The following is a 22,318-nucleotide window of genomic DNA, read 5'->3' as shown; positions in this document are numbered from 1 at the left end:
CGGGAGCTGGCTAGTCGCGCGCTGCGGGTCCCCCGGGCGCCCCATTCCTTCCCCGGGTGCTGGCGGGGTCGGGGCCCACAGGAGTCCGCTAGTCCGCAGCCCCGGGGCCGGCGACGGCTGCTCTTCCCGTTCGTTCGCCGGCCCGATGGAAGAACCTTCTGGGAAGCCCCTCAGTTTTGAGGAGAAGGAAAAGGTGCGGGGGTGCGGGAAGGGCGACTCGGAACTCTGCCCCCTTCCCCGGGATTGCCGGCCGCTGAGTCCCGGCGACGCGGCGCGCTGGCCTGTAGCCTGCGCTCTGCGGACTCGCGCTGCCCGGGGAGTGAAAGTGTGGAAGAGCGCTGTGCTCGCCTGGTGGCATTTAAAGACACTTTTTATTTTTTGCAGCACGAATGCATAAATACAAAATGTAAAACTGTAGCTAAAGCTAAAGTCCCCATCGACACCCTCCCTCCGCCCCCACACTCTCAGCCCTAGCTTCGCCCACCCACCCAGCCTTAGGTTGGTGGGTGCGGAGGGGCGCGCTTGTAGTCTCTACCCACCAAGAAGTGGGGTTATTTTTTGGAGAGGAGAGTGTTCATGCAGGTACAGTCAGGATGGTTCTGCAGCTTCCGCTTTCCTTCTCCATGTTTGACATCCATGTTAGTACATGTTTATTGAGCCGATTTTTTTAGGCTTTGTATAGTATTCTGCAGAATGGAAGTGCCATCTTTAGCTGTTACTCTGCTGAGACAGGCGGTTCCTGCTTTTGCTTCTGCAACAGTAACAGTGTTGCTCCAGCCCTCTGAACTGATGCTGATATTAGCTAGAATGTATCCTGTGCTGGCTGTGCCAAGCTTTGTGCTGCGCTCTCCATTCACATTAACTCAACAGTCCTCTTATCCCGGCCTGCTTTCTTTTTCTTTTCTTTTTAATTTCAGAGAGAGGAAGGGGGAGAGAGAGAGAGAGAGAGAGAGAGAAACAATGGTCAGTTGCCTCCCACACGCACCGGGGATGGAACCTGCAACTTGGGTATCTGCTGTGACAGGGAATTGAACCCGTCACTGTTTGGTGTATAGTGACGCCCCAACCAACGGAGCCACACCAGCCAGGCCCAGCCTACTTTCCAGTGGGAGTGAAAAGGGCATTTACAAGTCAAGATAATTCCCAGATAATTGATAAGCCTGGTGACTAATAGGACGATGTAAGAAGCAGCCTGGCACAGATTTAAGAGCACAAACTGGAGAGCTGGACTGCATGGGTTTGAATTACATACCATTTAAACTGTGATTTTAGACAAACAGCTTTCCCTCTGAGCTTCCCTTGCCAGCTCCTTCCTACTCAGGTCCAGGTTCAAATGGTCCTTAGAAACGATCTCTGGCCACCCTCTCTACCATAAAGTAGTCCATTCTCATAACTCAGGAGCTCTCATGCCTCCCTGTTTACCTGGGTTTGATTACGGAATAAATAAGGCCAGACCTATAAACCTGTCATGTTTATTTGTTTTCTTCTTTATTATCATTCACCTTATGTAAGCTTGACCACACAGTATGTCTAGCACCTGGAACAATAGCTGATACCCTTAGGAACTGATACAGCGATTGTCTCCAGATGGTAGAGATACCTGGACCAATAATTGACAAAGAAGAGATTCCATTTTCACTGAGGGTGACAGCTCTTTTTTGTTATTGTTAATCCTCACCTGAGGATATTTTTTCCATTGATTTTTAGAGCAAGTAGGAAGGAGGGGGAAAGACAGAGAGAAACATCGATGTGAGAGAGACATATCAAATGGTTGCCTCCTGTACGCACCCCAGGTGTGGCCGGGGATCAGGCCTGCAACTGAAAGGTACGTGCCCTTGATCAGAATTGAGCCTGAGACGACGCTCTATCCACTGAGCCAAACCAGCCAGGGCGAGGGTGACAGGTCTTACTACTTCGGAGGATCTCACGGTGAGAATGGGAGCTGGGGGAAACAGAGAAGTAAACAGTAACAGAGTAATAAATACCATGATAAAGAAAGCACAGGGGAGAAGTGCTCTGTCTACCTGGATTGAAAAGAGCCTAGAAGTCTGTTCTAGGGAAATAAAAATCTAAGCTGAGGCTTGCGGAATCAGTAGGAATTAGCAAGGTGAGTTGGGGAGGAAATGCTGCTGGTGAGAAGAACAGTCTGTGCAAAGGTTCTGAGACAGCAGAGGGCTTGGTGCTTTGTGAGAAGTGAGAGTGATGTGGGTTTGTGCCCTCCACTGCCTCTGGCTGAGGGACCAGCTGAGCACGGCACTCATGTCCGGTAGGCACTGTACCCCTTCTCTTTCCACTGCTCAGAATTGTCTGGTGTTTTTCTTCTTTCAGTTGAAGGAAAAATTAGCATTCTTGAAAAGAGAATATAGCAAGACTCTGGCCCGTCTTCAGGTAAGTGAATCTTATTCTCTCAAATTGAGGTATTGTAGTACAAACTATAAACAATTCTTCATAATACTGAAGGTTTAAAAAAATTATTTTCCCTTAAATTTGTTCCTTGAGCTGCTTTTGCTTTCTCTAGCGGGCCCAAAGAGCTGAGAAGGTTAAGAATTTTATTAAGAAAACAGTGAAAGAACAAGATTCTTTGCTCCAGCCAGAAGTTTCACCACAGCTGAACCACTCAGGTAAAGCTAGCCCACTCACTTATGCTTGCTTTATTGTTCATTTTCCAGGGGCATTTGGCTGTGGTTCTTTTCCTCATGAGGATGCAATGGACTCTTTAAAGTGTACAATTGGGTGGTTCTTTCTATATAGTCACAGGAGCATGCAACCATCATCACTATTTCTAGAACATTTTCACCACTCCCAAAAGTAAACCCCTTACCCATCCCACTCCTAACCCCTGGTGACCACGAATCTACTTTCTGTTTCTGTGGATTAACCTTTTCTGGACAATTCATATAACTGCAGTCATACAATATGTGGCCTTTGGGACTGGCTTCTTTTACTTAGCATAATGTTTTCAGTGGTCATCCACCCAGACATACATACATCCAGGCGTGCATCATTACCCATTCCCTTTTGCAGCTGAATAATGTTTCATTGTATAGGTGTGCCATCATTTGTTAATCCTCACCCGAGGATATCTTTTCCCCATTGATTTTTAGAGAGAGTAAAAGGGAGGGGGAGAGCAGGGAGAGAGAAACATTGATGTGAGAGAGACATGTGCCCCGACTAGGGCCAGGGATCAAGCTTGCAACCAAGGTACGTGCCCTTGACTGGAATCGATCCCATGACCCTTTAGTCTATGGGCCAACGCTCTAACCGTTGAGCCAAACCAGCCAGGGCAATGTACCATCATTTGTATATCCATTCATCAATTGATGGACATTTGGGTTGTTTCTGCTTTTTGGCTAGTATGAATTTGGGCTATTAAGCTACCATGAACATTCATGTACAAACATTTGTGTAGATATTTGTTTCCAATTATTTTCAATATATGCCTAGGCATGGAATTGCTGGGTCATATGGTAATTCCACATTTAACTTTTTTTAAATTGATTTTTAGAGAGAGAGAGAGAAAAACATGGATTTGTTGTTCCATTTATATATTCTTTGATTGATTTATTGTATGTGCCCTGACTGAGGATTCAACCTGCCATCTTGGCTTATCAGCACAATGCTCTAACCAACTAAGCTAACCAGCCAGGGCTATGTTACTTTTTGAGGAATTGCCAAACTTTCCTATAGCAGCTGCACCATTTTGTATCCCACTACAATGTGAGTAAGGATTCAAATTTCTCCACATCCTCGCCAGTACTTTTAATTTGCCATTTTAAAATTATAACCATCCTGGTGGATGTGAAGTGGTATCTAATTATGGTTTTAATCTGCATTTCTTGGTGACTAATGATGTTGAGCATCTTCCATGTGCTTAGAGGCCATTTGTCTATCTTCTTTTGAGAAATGTCTATTCAAGTCCTTTGCCAATATTTTAGTTAGGTTATTTGTTTTTTAATTCTGGGGTTGTAAGGGTCCTCATACTATAGCTATTCGACCCTTACTAGATGCATGATTTGTAAATATTTTCTCTCATTCTATGAATGATAAACTATGCTTTCAGTTGGATTATTTATTTAGTGCTCTTTTTCCCTCTCAACTTTTAGTAATTATACTTATTGCTTAGTTATTGGAAAGCTCTTTTAAAATATGTTTTTATTGATTTCAGAGAGGAAGTGAGAGGGAGAAAGAGAGAGAAACATCAATGATAAGAGAGAATCATTGATAGGCTGCCTCCTGCACGCCCCACACTGGGGATTGAGCCCACAACCTGCACACGTGCCCTGACTGGGAATCGAATCGTGACTTCTTGGTTCATAGGTTGATGCTCAACCACTGAGCCACGCCAGTAGGGCTGGAAAGATTTTAAAATTAAATTTCTACATATGTATAGAGAAATGTGTCTGGCTGGAAGTACTCTAAAAAACAATGGCCATGCCCTAGCTGGTTTGGCTCAGTAACTAGAGCGTTGGCCTACTGACTGAAGGGTCCCAGGTTCGATTCCAGTCAAGGGCACATGCCTGGGTTGCAGGCTTGATCCCCAGCAGGGAGCATGCAGGAAGCAGCCGATCAATGATTCTCTCTTGTCATTGATGTTTCTCTTTCTCCCTCTCCCTTCCTCTCTGAAATCAATAAAAATATACTAAAAAAACTGGTCATTTCTCATGTTAATACTTAGGTCATTTATAATCTTAAAATTGGAGGCTATCGAAATAGGAATGAGGTATTAAAATTACTTGAGCCCTGGCCGGTGTGGCTCAGTTGGTTGAGCATTGTCCCGTGCACCAAAAGGTCACTAGTTCCACCCCGACAAGACACATGCACAGATTGCAGATTTGATTCTCAGGCAAGGGCACACACAGGATGCAGCGGATCGATGTTTCTCTCGTATCAATATTTGTCTCTCTCTCCCCTTCTCCCTTCCTCTCTGTCTCTAAAATTAATAAAAATGTATTTTTTAAAATTACTTGAGCCCAAAAAAACCCAAACATGAAATAAAATATTAAGTGAGATATGGGGAGATATTGGTCAAAGGGTACAAAGTTTCAGTTACACAGAATGAATAAATTCTAGAGATCTAATATGCAGCATGGTGATAATAGTTAATCCTGCATGTATATTGTGTACTTGAAATTTGCTAAGAGAACTGATCTTAAGTGTCCTCAACATACACAAAGATATTGTAACTATATGAATTGATGGATATGTTAATTAACTTGATTATGCTAACACTTTGCAATGTATACATATATCAAAATATCACATGTACACCTTAAATTTATATAGTTTTTATCAGTTGTACCTCAGTAAAGCTGCAAAAAAACAAGAAAAAAATGACTTCAGCCCTAGCTGGTTTGGCTCAGTGGATAGAGCGTCAGCCTGTGGACTGAAGGGCCCCGGGTTTGATTCTCGTCAAGGGCACATGCCTGGTTTGCAGGCTTGATCGCCAGTAGGGAGTGTACAAGAGGCAGCCAATCAATGATTCTCTCTCATCATTGATGTTTCTGTCTTTCTCTCCCTCCCCCTTCCTCTCTGAAATCAATAAAAACATATTATTTAAAAAAATGACAAATAAAAATAGATAATCTTTTAGTTTAAAAGACATTCTAGCACAATTCTATTTGTTTACATTGATTTAAAATTATTATGATTAGATTATGAAAAACTTGAACTTTGTTTTGCTTGAGTGAAATACATTAACTACTAAGTAAATATTTATAATATTTTTAAGTAATACAGTATTTATATGTAATATTTAAAAATAAATGTGGAATTTCTGGTTTCACTTTAAAAGGAAAATATTAATTATATAAATTTTTCTCCTTAGAACCTAAAACTAAAGTATCTTCTTGTGATGCATTACAAATCAACACCCGTCTCAATGAAGAAACTGGAGACGTTGAGCCTGAGTCCTCCAACGCTGGACATGGCCCAGTGGAAGGATTACACATGCAGAGAACAGATGATATACAGGAGGATTTTGCCTGCAGTGTCAGTGGCCCTGGTGGTGAGAAAAGGCAGAGTAAGCTTCCAGGGAGAAGAAAGAAGCAACAGAAGAGAACATTCATTTCACAAGAGAGGGAATCTTTCTTTGACCCTGATCCACTTAACCTGTCTAGAAAAAAACTAAAGGAACAAGAAGAAATCAATAGAGAAAATCCTGAGACACCTGTAGCTAAAATAAGAACTAACTTTCCAAGTCCTCAGTCTGACCTTCCAGATTCTCAAGCACCAGTTACAGAAACTAATGGAGGGCGTGTTTTAATTCCACCAAAGGCCAAACCACAAAGCAGTGTGGATGCTCTTTCAGGAGGGAACCATCTCCCCAGGGTGTCCCCACCTCCTCTGCATACTCCATCAGACAGCAGTAGTGGTCAGCCCCTCCAACATCAGCCTTCTAAAAGGAACTGTGAACGTATTCCTCATGGCTTAAAAAACATTAGCCCTACCTCACCTGTCAACTTAGAGGCACAGGACAAAAAAATGACTGTCTTTACAGGTAACCCAGAGGTAAATAAAACTGTAGGTCCAAGTGGCCAGCTGCCTAGAAGTCTTGACTTAGAGGCTGATAATGCATATTCTGTAAATGAATTCCCTTATAGCTTATCAGCAAATGAAAACCAAAGCTTAAAAGAACAAGATCACACAGAGAAGTCTTCAGAATCTCCCAGTAGTGCTCTTGATGGTAGAAATGAACATTTTCAGGAAAGTGAGGTTCTGAGTCAGTGTAAAAGTCTTGGCCCAGAAATAATCTCTCCTGTTTCTGCAGAAAATCAAGCACATTCTTGCACCGTGCTTGAAGGCCTTTTTCCTGCAGAATATCATGTAAGAACAACGCAACATATGTCAAATTGCCAGAGGAAAGCAGCCATGGAGGCTGTAATTCAAAGTCACTTGGGTGTCAAAAAGAAAGGCATTAAAAATAATAAAAAGGAAGCTACTAAAATTTTAAAATTTTCCAATGAAGAAACTAACCAAGATGAATTTAGGGTGTATGACAGGTGCACAGAAAAAGCAAGTTCAAGAAGTCCTTTTCAGAGACTTCCCTCATTAACTGAAGTCAGCTCTCCCACTGGGCACACCACGGATGACTTTTCTAGGACTTCGGTTACACAGTCATCTGGTAGAAGACACAGAGGGAAAAGAAAGTCAGTCCCCAACCCTACATTACATCATCATGAACTACTTTTGCCCACTTCTGGCGCATCAGGTGTTAATAGGTCCAAGGACAAAGATCAGAATGAAAAAGCAGTTATTCATGGTAAGAGGGGAGTTCAAGGTAAATCAAGGTGTGGTTGAGGATGGTGATGACGTTGGTCTCTACAGCTTACTATGTGCCTGGCGCTTTCTGAATGTCATACAGACACTAACTCATTCAATCATCACAGGAGGTAGGATCTGTTTTTATCCTCGCCTTACAGATGAAACTAAGGCATAAGGAGATTAAAGTGCTTTAATTAATTAAAGTGACAGAACTGGGGTTCAGACCTGGCCATGTGATGCTAGAGTTCACTATTCTGGTTGGAAAAGTTGACACTGAGAGGGAAAATATATTGGAAGTTTACCTAAAATTAGTATTCAGGTACAACATAGTCTTTATCCAAGGGTAGAAATATAACTAATATAGGAAGTGTTTCTGAAGTAAAATGAAATATGTGTCAGACTCTCACAGGAATGATTGTGGAATAAAATACAATCAAATCTGAGCAACTTTTTTGAGTAAAATAGCCAATATAATCTCTCTGAGCTCTGTGGGATACAAGATTTTGGAAGCTAGCAAGTGAATATTTATTCATTTACTTGGAAGTCATATCTGATAAACTGAGCATGAAAACTGGATAGTTCACTCTGCTTCTGTATTAGAGGTCAGCAAACTTTCTATACAGGGCCATGTAGAAAATTGTGCTCTATTAGAGCTACTCAAGTAAAGTGCAAAAATAGCCACAGACAACATGTAAATGTGACCATATTACAATAACACTTATTTACAAAAATAAAACCTGCTTTCTCTATGTGCTTGGACTCAGGCCCTGGTCTGTGCGCTATAATTAATCTATATATACAAAAACCTAAGCGACTGAACGACCCATCGCCATGATGCTCACTGACTACCAGGGGTCAGATGCTAAACACAGGAGCTGCCCCCTGGTGGTCAGTGTGCTCCCACAGCCAACCTCCTGCGGCCCCGATTCGTGCATCGGGCCTCTAGTTAAAAATAAGAGTCATTATGATGTATCGTCTTCTAAGTCAATAAGAATACAAAGGAATAGAAAGTAGGGCAATATAAGAATAAACTAGAAACTTTCTTTTCTATATGTTGACATAATCTGCTATTTTAGTAACCTGCAGCTACATTTAAATTTTTTTAGGTGACCTTCACATATGAATAATAATTCAGTAACACTGAGTACATTTACAACATGCAACTGTGATCCCTACCTAGTTCCAAAACATTTTTATCACCTGACATGGAAACTCTGTACCCACTAAGCATTTAATCTTCATTTCTTCTCATCCAGCCCTTGGCAACCATCAGTCTATTCTATATGGGTTTACTTATTTCATGTCAATGTATTATACAATGTGTGATCTTTTATGTCTGGCTGCTTTCACCTTGCTTTCAAGATACATCCATGTTCTAGCATGTATTAGTACTTCATTCTTTTTTTTATGGCTGAATAATCCATTGTGTATATATATGTACTAGCATTTATTTATTCATTATTAGGTGATGGATTCAGATGCATTTTGAATGGTATAGAAGAATTCCAGTCTCTAAGAATCCTATATAATAAAACCTTAATATGCAAATCGACTGAGTGGCAGAATGACCGGTTGCTATGACGTACACTGACCACCAGGGAGCGCTGCTCAGCCAGAAGCCAGGCTCACAGCTGGTGAGCACAGCGGCTGTGGCAGGAGCCTCTCCTGCCTCTGAGGCAATGCTAAGGAGGAGCAACCCAGCTTCTGGCTGGCAAGCACAGAGGTGGTGGTGGGAGCCTCTCCTGCCTCTGTGGCAGGCAGACATCCCCCAAGGGGTCCCAGACTGCAAGAGGATGCAGGCTGGGCTGAGGGACACACACAACCTCCCCCCCCCCCCCCCCCACGCCCGCCCGCCCCAGTGCACTAATGTCGTGCACCGGGCCTCTAGTAGTAAATAACTCTTTACTTGAAAGGGGGACTAAGTTTTCTTCAGTGAGAAAAGCCAGCATTTTGTAGACTGTATTCTGGTAGTTTGTTGGAATCATAGTTTTAGAGCAGAAAGGACTTTAGAGATTCTTAGTCCATTTCCTTTCTGAGGGGCCAGGGAAGATGAAGTGCATTGACTTGGCCAAAGTAGCACAGCAAGTCAGTGGCTGAGCTGGGACTAGACCCCTGTCTTCCCCCAACTAACGCTGTCAGCACCTGTTTGGGCGACTGCACAAGAAGAGCTGCTAGTTAACCACGAACCTGTGGCTGATTTTTGAACTGTTCACTGAGGTTTCAGGGTCATGGAGGAGGAAAGTTATGAACCTGTTACATCCTGTTGGAGTTTAGAAGTGCACTCTTTGTTGGGGGTTAATGTCTCTTGTTGGTTATTTGTTATTATTGTTCCTTTCTATTTTAGGGAAGGAAGGTCACTGCCAAAAAGAGGACTCCTTTTCTTCCATAAATAATGCTTATTTAGCTTTGGGCGGTGATGCTTCCAGTGCTCCGTCTCATAAGAATGAAATGCTAAGTTTAAAGCAACTGTCGCCTTTTCTCAAAATCACAGACTTTCAGTTACCTGATGAAGACTTTGGATCTCTTAAGCTTGAAAAACTGAAGTTCTGCTCAGAAAAGCTGATTGAGCCTTTCGGATCAAACGTGTATGGAGAGAGGCATCTGAAAGAGAGAAATTATCTTGTTTTGGAGGAACTGACTCCTAAGCAAATCCACATGGAAATGGAGGACTTGGAAGAGGAACTGATTGTTCTACCAGGAAAAGCACCTCCTGAAATGACAGAGCTAAAAAGCCAGCCTGGGCAGAAGGGCCTTTCCTCGCCCGCATTACTCTTCACTCCTGTAAATACTGTTACACCGGATGGTAGTGGCCGACCGACAGCAGATGTGTGCTCCCCCGCTTTCCCCGTCTTAGGCACTACTCCAGCTCTTGGCTCCCCGACACGCTGTGACAAAGTGTCTGCAGAGGTTGTTGAACTAACTTGCTCTTCACCCCAGCTTTCTCCTGGGAAAGCCAGTGACAGTAAGCAATGCCACAGTTGCACCAGCCAACCAAAATTAGATGGCAGCCTGCGTGTGACGGGAAGGAAGGGACAGCCTGGCGGTGCCTACGATTCTGGTCCCCAAGCAACACCTTTCCCCACTGAGTCATTCCCTTCCAAAGAAAGTCCACCCTGTGGAAGCAAATGCCCTGACTCATGGGAACATTCCATCGAACAGGTACAATCTGCTTCCTTTGTGACATTTTCTCTGAAGGAATGACGCACCTCAGTGACTTCTGTACACATTGGCTCCTCGGTGTTTAAGAATGTTTTGATATGTTTCCTTGATAGGACATCACTGTAAACTTTAAGTTCATTCTGGGGAAATTAAAGTTAATTTAAAAATGTGTTTAATATTGGCTTTGTCATCAGTGAAGCAGTTTGCCATAAGAAGTAGGCATTTTGATGAGTGAATGATGCAGCAGATGTCATACGTAAAGTGTAGATTAATGGTGTGACTTTTGTTTCTACAGACTGAATTAGCAGACGTTCCTGCTTGTGACAGCTTAAACCCAGGCAACCTACAGTTGGTTTCAAAGTTAAAGGTCAGAACACTGTTACCTTCTAATGTGTCTTTGTCTTACATGTAAAAAAAATGTGATGAATAGGAAAATGGAGAATTTTATTAGATAGCTTTTCATTTTTAAAAATACATTTTTATTGATTTCAGAGAGGAAGAGAGAGAGAAACATCAATGATAAGAGAGAATCATTAATTGGCTGCCTCCTGCACTGCCCCCCACCGGGAACTGAGCCCGCAACCCAGGCATGTGATGTGCCCTGACCGGGAATCGAACCATGACCTCCTGGTTCACAGGTGGACACACTCAACCACTGAGCCACACCGGCCAGGCAATAGCTTTTCATTCTTAACTTAATACTATTAAATAAATTTGATAAAAAGGATTCAGAAAAACAGATTTAAGTTCTTTGTTTTTCACAGTATTCACCTATATTTATATTTTGAGATCATCTGAAGAAGGTTGTATGTCAAGCTATTGCCAAGAAAACTTAAGTTCAGTAACTCAACTTATTTAAATAAAAATCAGGCATTAACAGAGGGAGAGAAAGAAAGAGGAGTCATTTGTGACTCTCCTACCCAAATCATCTAATGTTTCTAGAAGAAGCACTTAAGGTGATATATCAGAAAATGGGTAGCAGTTCTTGATTGCGATGTAGTGAATGGTTAATCTTTATATGCTGTGTGATGTATGTGGTTCTAAAAAATGTAAATTACAATATTCTGTTAATGAGCCCTGGTCAGTTGGTTAGAGTGTCATCCTGATATGCCAAGTTTGCAGGTTCCATCCTCTGTCAGGGCACAAGAAGCAACCAGTGAATCCATAAAATAAGTGGAACAACAAAGTTGATTACTAGCAACCAGTGAATCCATAAAATAAGTGGAACAACAAAGTTGATTACTCTCTCTCTTTCTCTCTCTCCCTTTCTCTCTCTCTCTCTCTAAATTCAATAAATGTTTTCTTAAACTGATCATTGCATTAAAAAAACAATATTCTGTTAATGACGTTTTAGTAAATCCTGAGAATTAGACTGGACCTGTGACTTAGTTACCTTTGTATTCACAGTGTAGAGCACGGTTTCTCAATGTCAGCGTTGCTGACATTAGGGGCTGGATAATTATTTGCTGTGAGAGATTGGGTGGCCTGTGCATTGTAGGATGTTCAGCAGCAGCGTCGGCCTCTACCAAATAGAGCTAGTAGCACCCCCTCCCTAGTTGCAACAACCAAAAATGTCTGCAGACATTGTCAAGTGTTCCCCAAGGCGGGTTGCCAAATTGCCCCCAGTTGAGAACAACTGGTACAGAAGAAAGAGTTTAAAATCCACATAAACTGTTTGCCAATTACTGGCTTTGTGACCTTGTGCAAATCATTTAGCCTCTGAGCTCCAGATTCCTTTTCAATAAAAGATACATTGTAATACCTGTGTCATTTCGAAGCTATTCTTCAATCAATTTTAATAATTTAGTTTCTTCAGGAATCAGCCGTTTCATTGTGTCTTTAAGTAAAAGCCCCCATTTCTAAAAAATATTTTTTTCCTACATCAGATTTAAGAGATTTGTCCATTCTGTTGGTCTTGTAGAAAGTTAGTTTTTGGTTGTATTGATAGTTGAAGTTTTCATTTCCTGTTTCATTTACTTTTGTTTTTACCCTTAATAACTCCTTCCTTCTGTTTTTCATTGTGGTCCTTTCATTATTCTTTTACTTTCTTGAGCTGCTTGCTTACTTTATCTTTCTGCTTTTTTTAAAAAATATATTTTATTGATTTTTTACAGAGAGGAAGGGAGAGAGAGAGGGAGAGAGAGAGAGAGAGAGAGAGAGAGAGAGAGAGAGAGAGAGTCAGAAACATCGATGAGAGAGAAACATCGATCAGCTGCCCCCTGCACACTCCCCACCGGAGATGTGCCCGCAACCAAGGCACATGCCCCTGACCGGAATCCAACCTGGGACCCTTCAGTCCACAGGCCGACACTCTATCCATTGAGCCAAACCGGCTACGGCTGCTTTTATTTAAAAATATATTTTATTGATTTTTTACAGAGAGGAAGGGAGAGGGATAGAGCGTTAGAAACATCGATGAGAGAGAAACAATTCATCTGCCTCCTGCACACTCCCTACTGAGGATGTCCCGCAACCAAGGTTCATGCCCTTGACCTGAATCGAACCTGGCTGCAAGCTGACGCTCTATCCACTGAGCCAAACCGGTTAGGGCCTTTCTGCTTTTTAATAAATGCATTTATGATTGGTTATACATTTTTTGGGGAAATCTTGCTTTGGCCACATGCTGCATGTTTGTTCTCCCTCCCCCTCCCCCCCATGCTGTATGTTTGGATGCCTAGTGCTCTCCTTGCTGTTCATTTAGAAATAGTGTGTTATTTCAACCCATGAGTGGTTCATCAGGATGTTTAATTTCTAAGTGGATATGTTCTTATGGGCTATCTTTTGTGGTTAAATTTGAATGTATTCTATTCTGGAGTAGTCTATTCTTTTATTTTTTATTTCTTTAGGTTTTTTTGTTTGTGTGTTTTTTGAGAGAGGAAGAAAGAGAGAAACATCCATTGGTTGCCTCCTATATGCGCCCCGACCGGAGATTGAACCCGTAACCTAGGTCTGTTCCCTGACCTGGAATCCAACCTGCAATCTTTAGGTGTATGGGACTATGCTCCAACCAAGTGAGCCACCCAGCCAGGGTGGAGCTATACTTTTAAATTACATCATGAGATGAAGGTGTATGGGCACCTTTTTAGTTACCTGTAAGACCCACCATGCTCTATTTTGACCTGCATAAAACTTTCATTACACTTACTTGGTATTTAATTAATCCTTGTCATGCATCACTTTTCATATTTTTTTCATAAAACAGGTCCCAAGTATCCCTTTAGCATAACATTATTGCCATTCTGGTTAGAATCCTTCAGGTTCCTGTTCCGTGGATGTGAGTGCCATGTGGTGGGAAATAGCTGGTGTCAAAGAGCCGTGTATCATAACTGCTTGTGAATATGCAGTTTCTCTTTGGAAACCTCTGGATACTGGGCAGTGGGAAAAAATGTATTCCTGGCACTTTGCAGAGGTGAGTCCAAGTCTAAAAGAGATCTTTGTGGTTTTTGCATGATAATGGATCAGCAGCTTACCAAAGGAGGAGCGGGGGTCTGTGACTGCAAAACAGAACAGAGAGATAAGCTTTATTAGGAGAATTTCAAACATAACAGAAAAATTGTGCAGTGAGCACCATGTCCCTGCCATCTAGTCTGCAGTTCACATTGTGCTTCATTAGCTTTACCGCACGTTCACCCAGAGGTGGGTCTTTATCTCGAGCTGATGAAGCAGCTTGGCGTTTCCATCTGTTCTGACTTCTAAGCGTGCTGACACCCACCGATCTTACCCTTCAGGAAAGCATCGTTCCTGCTGCTTTTCCGCATGTGTTTTCTTCCAGGTCCTGTCCACCTTCATGCTTGTCCACCTGGTGCACTCCTAGTGGCTTACAATTTTTAAACTTTTTCTCACTTAGCATATAAACATTTCTCCTTCATACTTATCTATGTAGAATTTTATTTATATTTCCAGATTTATTCAGGTATAATTAACAAATAAACTTTAATATGTCTGAAGTGTACTTAGTGATCATTTGATATGTGTATACATTGGGAAAGGAATCCCACAGTTAAGTGATGGAACACATCCATCACTTTGCATAATTACCTTTTTTTTCTTTTTGTGAGAACCTTGAAGATTTAATCTCCTCTCTTAGCAGATTTCATTCTTGTTCTCTAGTATATCCACAGCTTCCTGCTCTGTGCTTGTGCTCAATAAATAAATATTTGTTCAGTGAATAAGTTTATTTTAATGGTTGTATTGGCTCAAATGCCAAAATTTACTTAACTGTTCCCCTGTTGGTAGGAGCATAAGCTGCATGAATAAATGCTGCAGTAAACACTGTTATGCATGTAGCTTATTTGGACTTACGAATAATAAAAACGGGTATTTGCCGAACCTTCTCACATTTCCAAATGTTGGAAACTATCCTGGTATAGTAAGAATGAAAACAGATGCAACAAATTTTGGAAAATTTAGATTGATTAAAAATGAAACAACCAAACATCATTTTGGCTCTTATTTTATTTAGGTTCCAGTGTTACAGATAGTTCCCATGCCTGATGTGTGTAATCTTGTGTGTGTGGCCTTGGGGAATTTGGAAATCAGAGAAATCAGGTGCGTAGTTCTCCAGAAGTTTTCTTTTCCTTTATCTTTCACTTGATCCCGCACTTAAGTTTCCTTTTAAAATTTGAACCTAGTCCTTTACTATTAAAGACTTACTCCTGCACTGGCCGGTGTGGCTCAGTTGGTTGAGCGTCCCATGCACTGAAAGGCTGTAGGTTCGATTCTCAGTCAGGGCAAGTGCCCAGGTTTCGGCTTTGATCCAAAACCTGGGCTTCCCTGAGTCTGCCCCACATACATGTCATTTAAAAGGTCAACCAGATAATTAGGCAGAGATTATAGCAAGAGTTTAGGGCTCTTTTCTTGCTCTCTACTTTTGGGATTTCTCTGCCTCACTTTCACGCTGAACCCGTCTGACAGAAGGGAAGCAGCCGGTGGATGTTTCTCTCTCTCCCTCTCCCTCTCTCTGTAAAATCAATTTTTAAATCTTATTTAAAAAAAAAACAAAAAAAAAACTTCTGAGTTCTCTGCATTTTTTTTTATATTTGGCTTAGGGCATTACTTTGTTCCTCTGATGGTGGATGTGAAAAGCAGGTGCTCCTGAGGACTGGAAATATACACGCTGTGCTTGGCCTGACAAAGAGGAGGCTAGTCAGCAGCAGCAGGACCCTCTGTGATCAGCAAGTAGAGATCATGACACTTGCAGAAGGAGGGTAAGAAAAGCACCAGCTGATTTAACCATTAGATAAAGAATGATTTCATCCCCGGGTTTCAGAGAAAGTTGGATCCCCAGCATCTTGTCTTTCTGTGTGTGGGCGTGATGTCGCAGGTTCTGCTCAGCACTGGAACGTAGAGCAGTTAGAAGGGTGGAAGCGGACGTGCAGGGAGGAAGCCAGTGCAGTGGAGAGGCTCAGCAAATGTTGTTTGTTCCTTTTGTCTTCTAAGAACCCATTGTGGCCCTTGAGTCAAAAAGTTTGCCCACCCCTGTTCTAGACCCTTCTCTTGCTCCACACACTTGGTTTTCATGGCTTCAGTTACTGTCCAGCTGCTGACTACTTCTGAACATACATTTCCAGCTCTGAGCTCTTTATTGACCTCTAGACCTGCATGCCTCTTCATTAGACATCTGGGGTTCCCTCGGATTCAACACGCTGAAAACGAAGCTCTTAGTGTCCTCTGTGTCTGTTGTATACTCCTTTATATACTTTATTGTGATTGTTAATCTGTCTTTTCTAGTAATAGACGGTATATCTTTTTATAAACTGCTGCAGTAATCTAGACAAGAGACAATTATTTGCTTAAATTAGGAAAGTGTTAGTGGAGATGGGGAGAAACAGACAGATTTGGGATAGGTGAGATGATAAAATCATTAGGACTTGGTGATGGAGGAGATAGAAAGGAGGGAGACAAGGAAAATGTCCAGGTTTCTGGGCTGGCCACCTGGGTGATGGTACCATTCGTTGAGATAGGAATGCAGAAAGAAACGCGAAGTTTAAAGAGAGAGCTGGTGAATTTAGTTGGATATGATGAGTTTGTGGTGCTCGCAGTATATCCAGATAGATAATTAGAAGTAATACATGTTGTAGAAAGTTTAGCATATACATGTTTCCTGATTGGATCTTTTTTCTGGTATTGGGTTAAAGTTTATTGTACAGACTTCAATAATATGTAGAAGGGCTGCTTAGAAAGTGCTTTGCTACAAAGTGCTGGGTTTTAATACTATTTTAAATGCAGAAGTGAAGAAAAACAGTTTCTGATGCCTCCCGAAGAGACGGTACTAACTTTTGCTGAGGTTCAAGGGACACAGGAAGCTCTGCTTGGTACCACTATAATGAACAACATTGTTATTTGGTAAGTTTTCCCTCAAGATCCTCACTTTTCTCTTCTGTAATATAAGGATATACCTCTAATTTCACAGGGTCATTAAGATGAAATAAGAGGTCGTAAATATGATAGTTTTTGTTTGTTTACTGTCAGATGCTAGATACTTAATAAGAACATCATATTAATTCAGACATTGTGAAAAGTATCAGTCTGAGTAGACTATCAATGAATGAAATTTTATTGGCAAAAACGTATGATTGTTTCTGCTTCTGGTTAGTGCTTGAGTGGCTTCTACCAGACCAACCCTCCTACTTCAAGTGACTATAAACTCTGGAATAAATATAAAAATCAACTAACTGAAGACACTGGAGAGTGAGAAAAAGAATAAGGATACTGGAGGGGGTTCGACCCTTAGAGACAGGAAATGTCACTGGACAAGTTTCCGGTCCTTATGGCTTTTAGTAGAGGGCAGGCTCCACTCCACCACCGAGTGGCCAAAAGCTTGATAGAAACCTTCAGATGTGTTGTAGAATTGTACACCTGAAACATGTATAATTTTGTAAACCAGTGTCTCCCCAATGCATTCTTTTTGTTGTTAATCCTAACCCAAGAATATTTTTTCCATTTTTCTTTTTTAAGAGAGAGTGGAAGGAAGGGAGGTGGGAGAGAGAGAGAGAGAGAGAGAGAGAGAGAGAGAGAGAGAGAGAGAAACATCAATCTGAGAGACACATTGATTGGTTGCCCCTGCACTTGCCCCGACTGGGCCAGGGATAAATTCTGCAATCCAGGTACATGCCCTTGACCTGGAATCGAAACCTCAGCCCTTCGGTCTGAGAGCCGACGCTCTAACCACTGAGAAAACTGGCCAGGGCTCCCAAATAAATTTAATAAAAAGAAAACCTGCTGTCCTGCTGGTTCAGTGTGAAAGTGAGGCAGAGAAATCCCAAAAGCAGAGAGCCAGAGAAGAGCCCTAACTCTTGCTATAATCTCTGCTGGCTGACCTTTTAAATGACATATGTGGGGCAGACTCAGGGAAGCCTGGGTAAGGCATAAAGAACTGAACTAGGTTTTAAAGCAACTGGAATTTGAGGTTAGCCAAGTTAACAGGTCACTGGATGGGGGGAGAGGGGGACCAGAATTAATACTCTTCAGGGAAACCTAAGAGAATCCAGAGTTTATGTGAAGTGTCACTCGTGATGCCTAGAATATAATCCAGAATTACTAGGTACATAAAAAATGGTTCATTACAGGATCCAAATTAGTAACTTTGTGGTAGGGAAACTGAAGTCAAGGAGTTCCCAGCCACCACTCTTTCCTGACCACAGGGAGAACCATGCCTGGCCATCAGTACTTGCAGGGTTAATTTATATTAGGAGAATAATGATTTTTTTTTTCCTCAGAAGCTTTTCCATTAACTGTTTCCTTGGGGCCAGAATGGGTCTTGAAAAGAGAAAGTTATGATATGAATGTCACTATTACCTACCTCTTCTGCACTGCCCATTGCTAACCTTCTGGGAGTAACGTAGGAAAGCATGGCCCCTGAGAGAAGCCCTGCCCTCCTCCCCAGGGAGCCCTGGAAGGGGACCGTGTTCTACCCCGCCAGGAGCCTGTTCTCACATTGCTGCCACCTAGAGCAGCAGGCTCCCACTTGGGCACTTCCCTCAGGTCTCAGGTCTTATTGGAGGACAGTGTTCTTTACCTAAGTTCTCTTTTCTATTCTTTCTGCTATTTCTGTAGTCCAGACCTTCATTATGTAGCTCTGAGACTATTAATTTAATCTAGTAATTGCCATGAACCAATATTCAACCTCCAGATCATCTTTTATGCTGTTATTTTATAAACACTCTTACTCCCAGCCCTCTCCCCTCTGCCCCAGAAAGAAAACCTTTTGGGGGGCCCATGTTTGCTTTCCTTCAGGTTCCATTTCCCAGGCTATACTACAAAAATTCCCTCTTCAGTGCTCCATACACTTGGCTCCCTTTTTTCTTCCCATCCCTCGTTTCCCCCCTTTTGCTAATAGCTGTCTTTTAGCATCTCATATGTAATGGATCACAACAGAATTTGGGATTGGGGAGGGACCTCTATACTAAGAGTAAGTTTGAGTCCTAATTAAGGGGTGCCTTCCCCCACAGTTGCCTTGAGTTCTATCATATCACCTCAGCCCTCATTGGCATTTCCCTGTCTGAATGCCTGGGCCCTGATTTTTAATTTAGTGTGTGCTGCTTTGTATTATGGAAGTCCTTGAAGATAGTGCCACATCCTATATCCGTTCTTAGTGCCTGTCTTAGCTGTTTGCTTAGGGTAGCTACTCAAAGAAGTATGGCTCACGCTGTCTATCAGAAGCTGTCTTTTACCTTTGGGCTCTCTATAACTATAAGATGTCCCTCAAAAAAGTATATACACTTTGCCATGGCTGGTTTGGCTCAGTGGATAGAGCGTCAGCCTGTGGACTGAAGGGTCCTGGGTTCAATTCTGATCAGGGGCACATGTCTGGGTTGTGGGCTTGGTCCCCGGTGGGGGGCGTGCAGGAGGCAACTGGTCGGTGATTCTCTCTCATCATTGATGTTTCTATTTCTCTCTCCCTCTCCCTTCTTCTCTGAAATCAATACAAATATTTCTTTAAAAAAAGGTATATACACTTTAACAGCTGATAGCTCAATTTTTAAAACAAAATGTATTTTAATAAACACTGCCTTTATAATTATTCAAAGTATGCATATACCTTTTCGGGGGACACCCTATCCATGTACATATAGTAGTTGTTCACCTTTCCTGTGGGACTCCTTATTTGTTGGGTGCCTAAAGCAATTCATGTTATACTCCAAGTTCAAGTGGTGTGTTTTTTAATAATTTTTTCTGTTTTTATTGATTTTAGAGAGAGAAGAAAGGAGAGGGGGGGAGAGGGAGAGAGAGAAACATCGATGCGAGAGAGAAACATGCTGAACACAACCCTACTGGGGATGAGGCCCCACACTGTAGGCATGTGCCCTGGCCAGGAATCGAACCAGCAACCTTTTGGTGCAGGGGATGGCTCCCATCCAACTGAGCCACACCAGCCAGGGCTCAAGTGGCCTGTTTTGAAACTACTGCTGAAGCTTTAAATATTAAATCTTGGTCAAACTACATTAACTGAGAACCATCTTTCACTTATTTAATAGATATTTGAGTCTCTACTTCTCTGTGAGGGATGTAAATATGAATCCTGGCCCCAAGGCCCCTAAAACCTAGTAGGTAAATAAGATTGCTTCACAGTTCCTAGTGTCACAATAATAGAGCTTTGGGATTTGGGAGAGAGCTGTTACTATCTACAGAACATGCACTAACCTCTGTAAGGGATGCACCTGCTCTGGTGTCCCTTGTATGAGGAAAACCTGGCATACCTACATGAGAATTTAGCTTCCTGCCTTTAGTTTTGTATACAGTACCTGGGCCCTAGAAGTTCAGAAGTATGTGTTGAATGATTGCATTCTACCCTATTACAGTATATATTACATTAAAAATAAGGCATGAGGACAATACTCTATGGAATTGGAGGTGAGGAGACTTCTGTGGACTGGTGCAGACAGGGAGGAGTGAGAGAGTCTAAACTGAGCTCATGCTGCTGGGAGAAGGTGGGACATGCTCTGGGCCATAAGAAATGGGTGGGTGTTGGTCAACACGGGGAGGAGGTTGGCCAGTAATGAGGGCATTCGGAGGGATAACTTGAACAAAAGCAGAGAGCTGGGAACATGCATACATGCTGAACAGATAGTGAGCTGTCGGGCACAGGAGCAGTGTGAGTAACGGTGCTACAGGGCTGGCTTCGTGAGGACTGTAAGTACCATGAAAAATTACTTGGACTTTATCCGTGGTTAATGGGAGCCAACTGAAAGGGTTTCATCGGCAGAGTCACATGATAGAACAGTTGTTAATGTCACAAATCCTCAAGCTGAGGAGTGGTTCCACTCTGAGACAGGTACATGTTCTTGACGGGGAATTGAACCTGTGACCTTTCGGTGTGCAGGCTGTTGTTATAACCACTTTGCCACACCTGCCAGGGATTTAGCCTCTTCTCTCCTTTCACCCTTTTTTCCATTTTTCACCGCAGCTCAGTCTTTCCTTCTTTCTCCATTATCTGGGGCTGGCTCTGGAATAAGCAGATTATAGAGACATAATTATATGTCTCTTTCAGGTGTCATCTCTTGCCTAACCAGATTTAGTTTCCTGACCATTGTCCTCCATGGAAAATTTAGGTATAACAAAAATTGTGACAAAATCATAATGATTAGAGCTATACCATGTGCCTAATTTTAATACCAAGTAAAATGAGATCATTGAAACCCTTTCTCCTTGAATTTGGAGAGATTTCTCCCTAGTGGCATAGCAGAGGGCTAAACTATCAAATTAAACCATTGGCCATCCCTGGCAGGTGTGGCAAAGTGGTTATAACAACAGCCTGCACACCGAAAGTCACAGGTTCAATTCCCCGTCAAGAACATGTACCTGTCTTAGTGGACCCATGCCAGAGGAAGTTGCAGCCTCAAACCATTGCCCAGTCTCCTTACCCTTGGGCTGTGAGCACTGAAGGGGGCTCTACAGTAAAAAACAAACAAACAAACAAACAAAAAACATGTACCTGGGTTGCAGGTTCGATCCCTGGCCCGGTTCTGGACATGTGTGGCAGACAACCAATTGATGTTTTCTCTCTCTCATCCCCTCCCATCTTCGCTCCCTTCCACTCTAAAAAATCAATGGGAAGAAATATCCTTGTCAGTGGATAAACAACAACAAAAACAAAAAACCATTGACCAAATTAAACTATAGTTCCATTTTTAGCTCAGGCTGTGATTAAACAAAACAAAGGTCCTGTGTCCTTAGTTTGTTCTTGGTCCCCTCCTAACGGATGCTGTGATAAATAAGAGAGTTTGATGTGAAAACCAGTTTCCTGGAAGAGTGTTATCAGCTTACCTATTTTTGGTGTCTAAGGAATTTAAAAACTGGTCAGCTCCTGAAAAAGATGCACATTGGTGACTCCTACCAAGCCTCCGTCTGTCACAAAGCCTATTCTGAAATGGTAAGTGCCAATCAGCCGGGACCATTCTGTGTCTGTTTGAGTGCTACTCTTGGAATCACTGAGTGACTGCAATAACTTAGTGAGTAGTAATTGACTGGCCCTCCTTGTTGCCTGTTTTTTTCAAAATTGGACAGCAGTGTTTGTTCTTTCTTGAAATGGATGAAAATAAGTGTTGGTACAGTATGATTGCTTGGTGAATTTTCTGGCTGTATGACTTAAGGGCAAACATTAATTTCTGGCTGTGAATTTATACTGAGAAATATTATCCTATTAACAGAATTGGCTCCCAACCACATTGCCATAAATCAGTGATTCTCAACCTTAGCTGCACATTAGAATCACCTGGGAATCTTTTTAAAATCCTGATTTCTGGGCCTCATCCTCCAGAAATTCTGTTTCTTTGTTACTAATGGTGGGCCCCCACCCCATAACAAAGAAACAGAATTTCCGGAGGTTGAGTCCCGGAAATTAAGACTTTAAAAAAAGTCCCAGGTGATTTTAATGTGGGGCTAAGGGTGAGAATCACTG

The 22,318-nt window shown here is 42.2% G+C and overlaps 1 protein-coding gene across 1 annotated transcript in view; it reads left to right on the top strand.

The window, feature by feature from the left end:
* The first annotated feature begins 47 nt into the window (after window positions 1-47).
* PALB2 (partner and localizer of BRCA2) overlaps window positions 48-22,318 on the top strand; it is a 26,818-nt gene continuing 4,547 nt past the window's right edge. The window contains exons 1-11 of the mRNA XM_023751565.1: window positions 48-193; window positions 2,329-2,388; window positions 2,519-2,621; window positions 5,825-7,258; window positions 9,752-10,419; window positions 10,715-10,786; window positions 13,667-13,828; window positions 14,882-14,967; window positions 15,468-15,626; window positions 16,648-16,764; window positions 21,703-21,790. Of these exons, the coding sequence (XP_023607333.1) occupies window positions 146-193; window positions 2,329-2,388; window positions 2,519-2,621; window positions 5,825-7,258; window positions 9,752-10,419; window positions 10,715-10,786; window positions 13,667-13,828; window positions 14,882-14,967; window positions 15,468-15,626; window positions 16,648-16,764; window positions 21,703-21,790 (2,997 nt within the window). The 5' untranslated portion in view covers window positions 48-145. The remainder of the gene's footprint in view (window positions 194-2,328; window positions 2,389-2,518; window positions 2,622-5,824; window positions 7,259-9,751; window positions 10,420-10,714; window positions 10,787-13,666; window positions 13,829-14,881; window positions 14,968-15,467; window positions 15,627-16,647; window positions 16,765-21,702; window positions 21,791-22,318) is intronic.

Source organism: Myotis lucifugus, unplaced genomic scaffold (assembly GCF_000147115.1).
Source record: "Myotis lucifugus unplaced genomic scaffold, Myoluc2.0 scaffold_22, whole genome shotgun sequence".
Lineage (NCBI taxonomy): Eukaryota > Metazoa > Chordata > Mammalia > Chiroptera > Vespertilionidae > Myotis > Myotis lucifugus.
The sequence above is the reverse complement of the archived record's forward strand: the minus strand, read 5'-3'. Positions and strand labels throughout refer to the sequence as shown.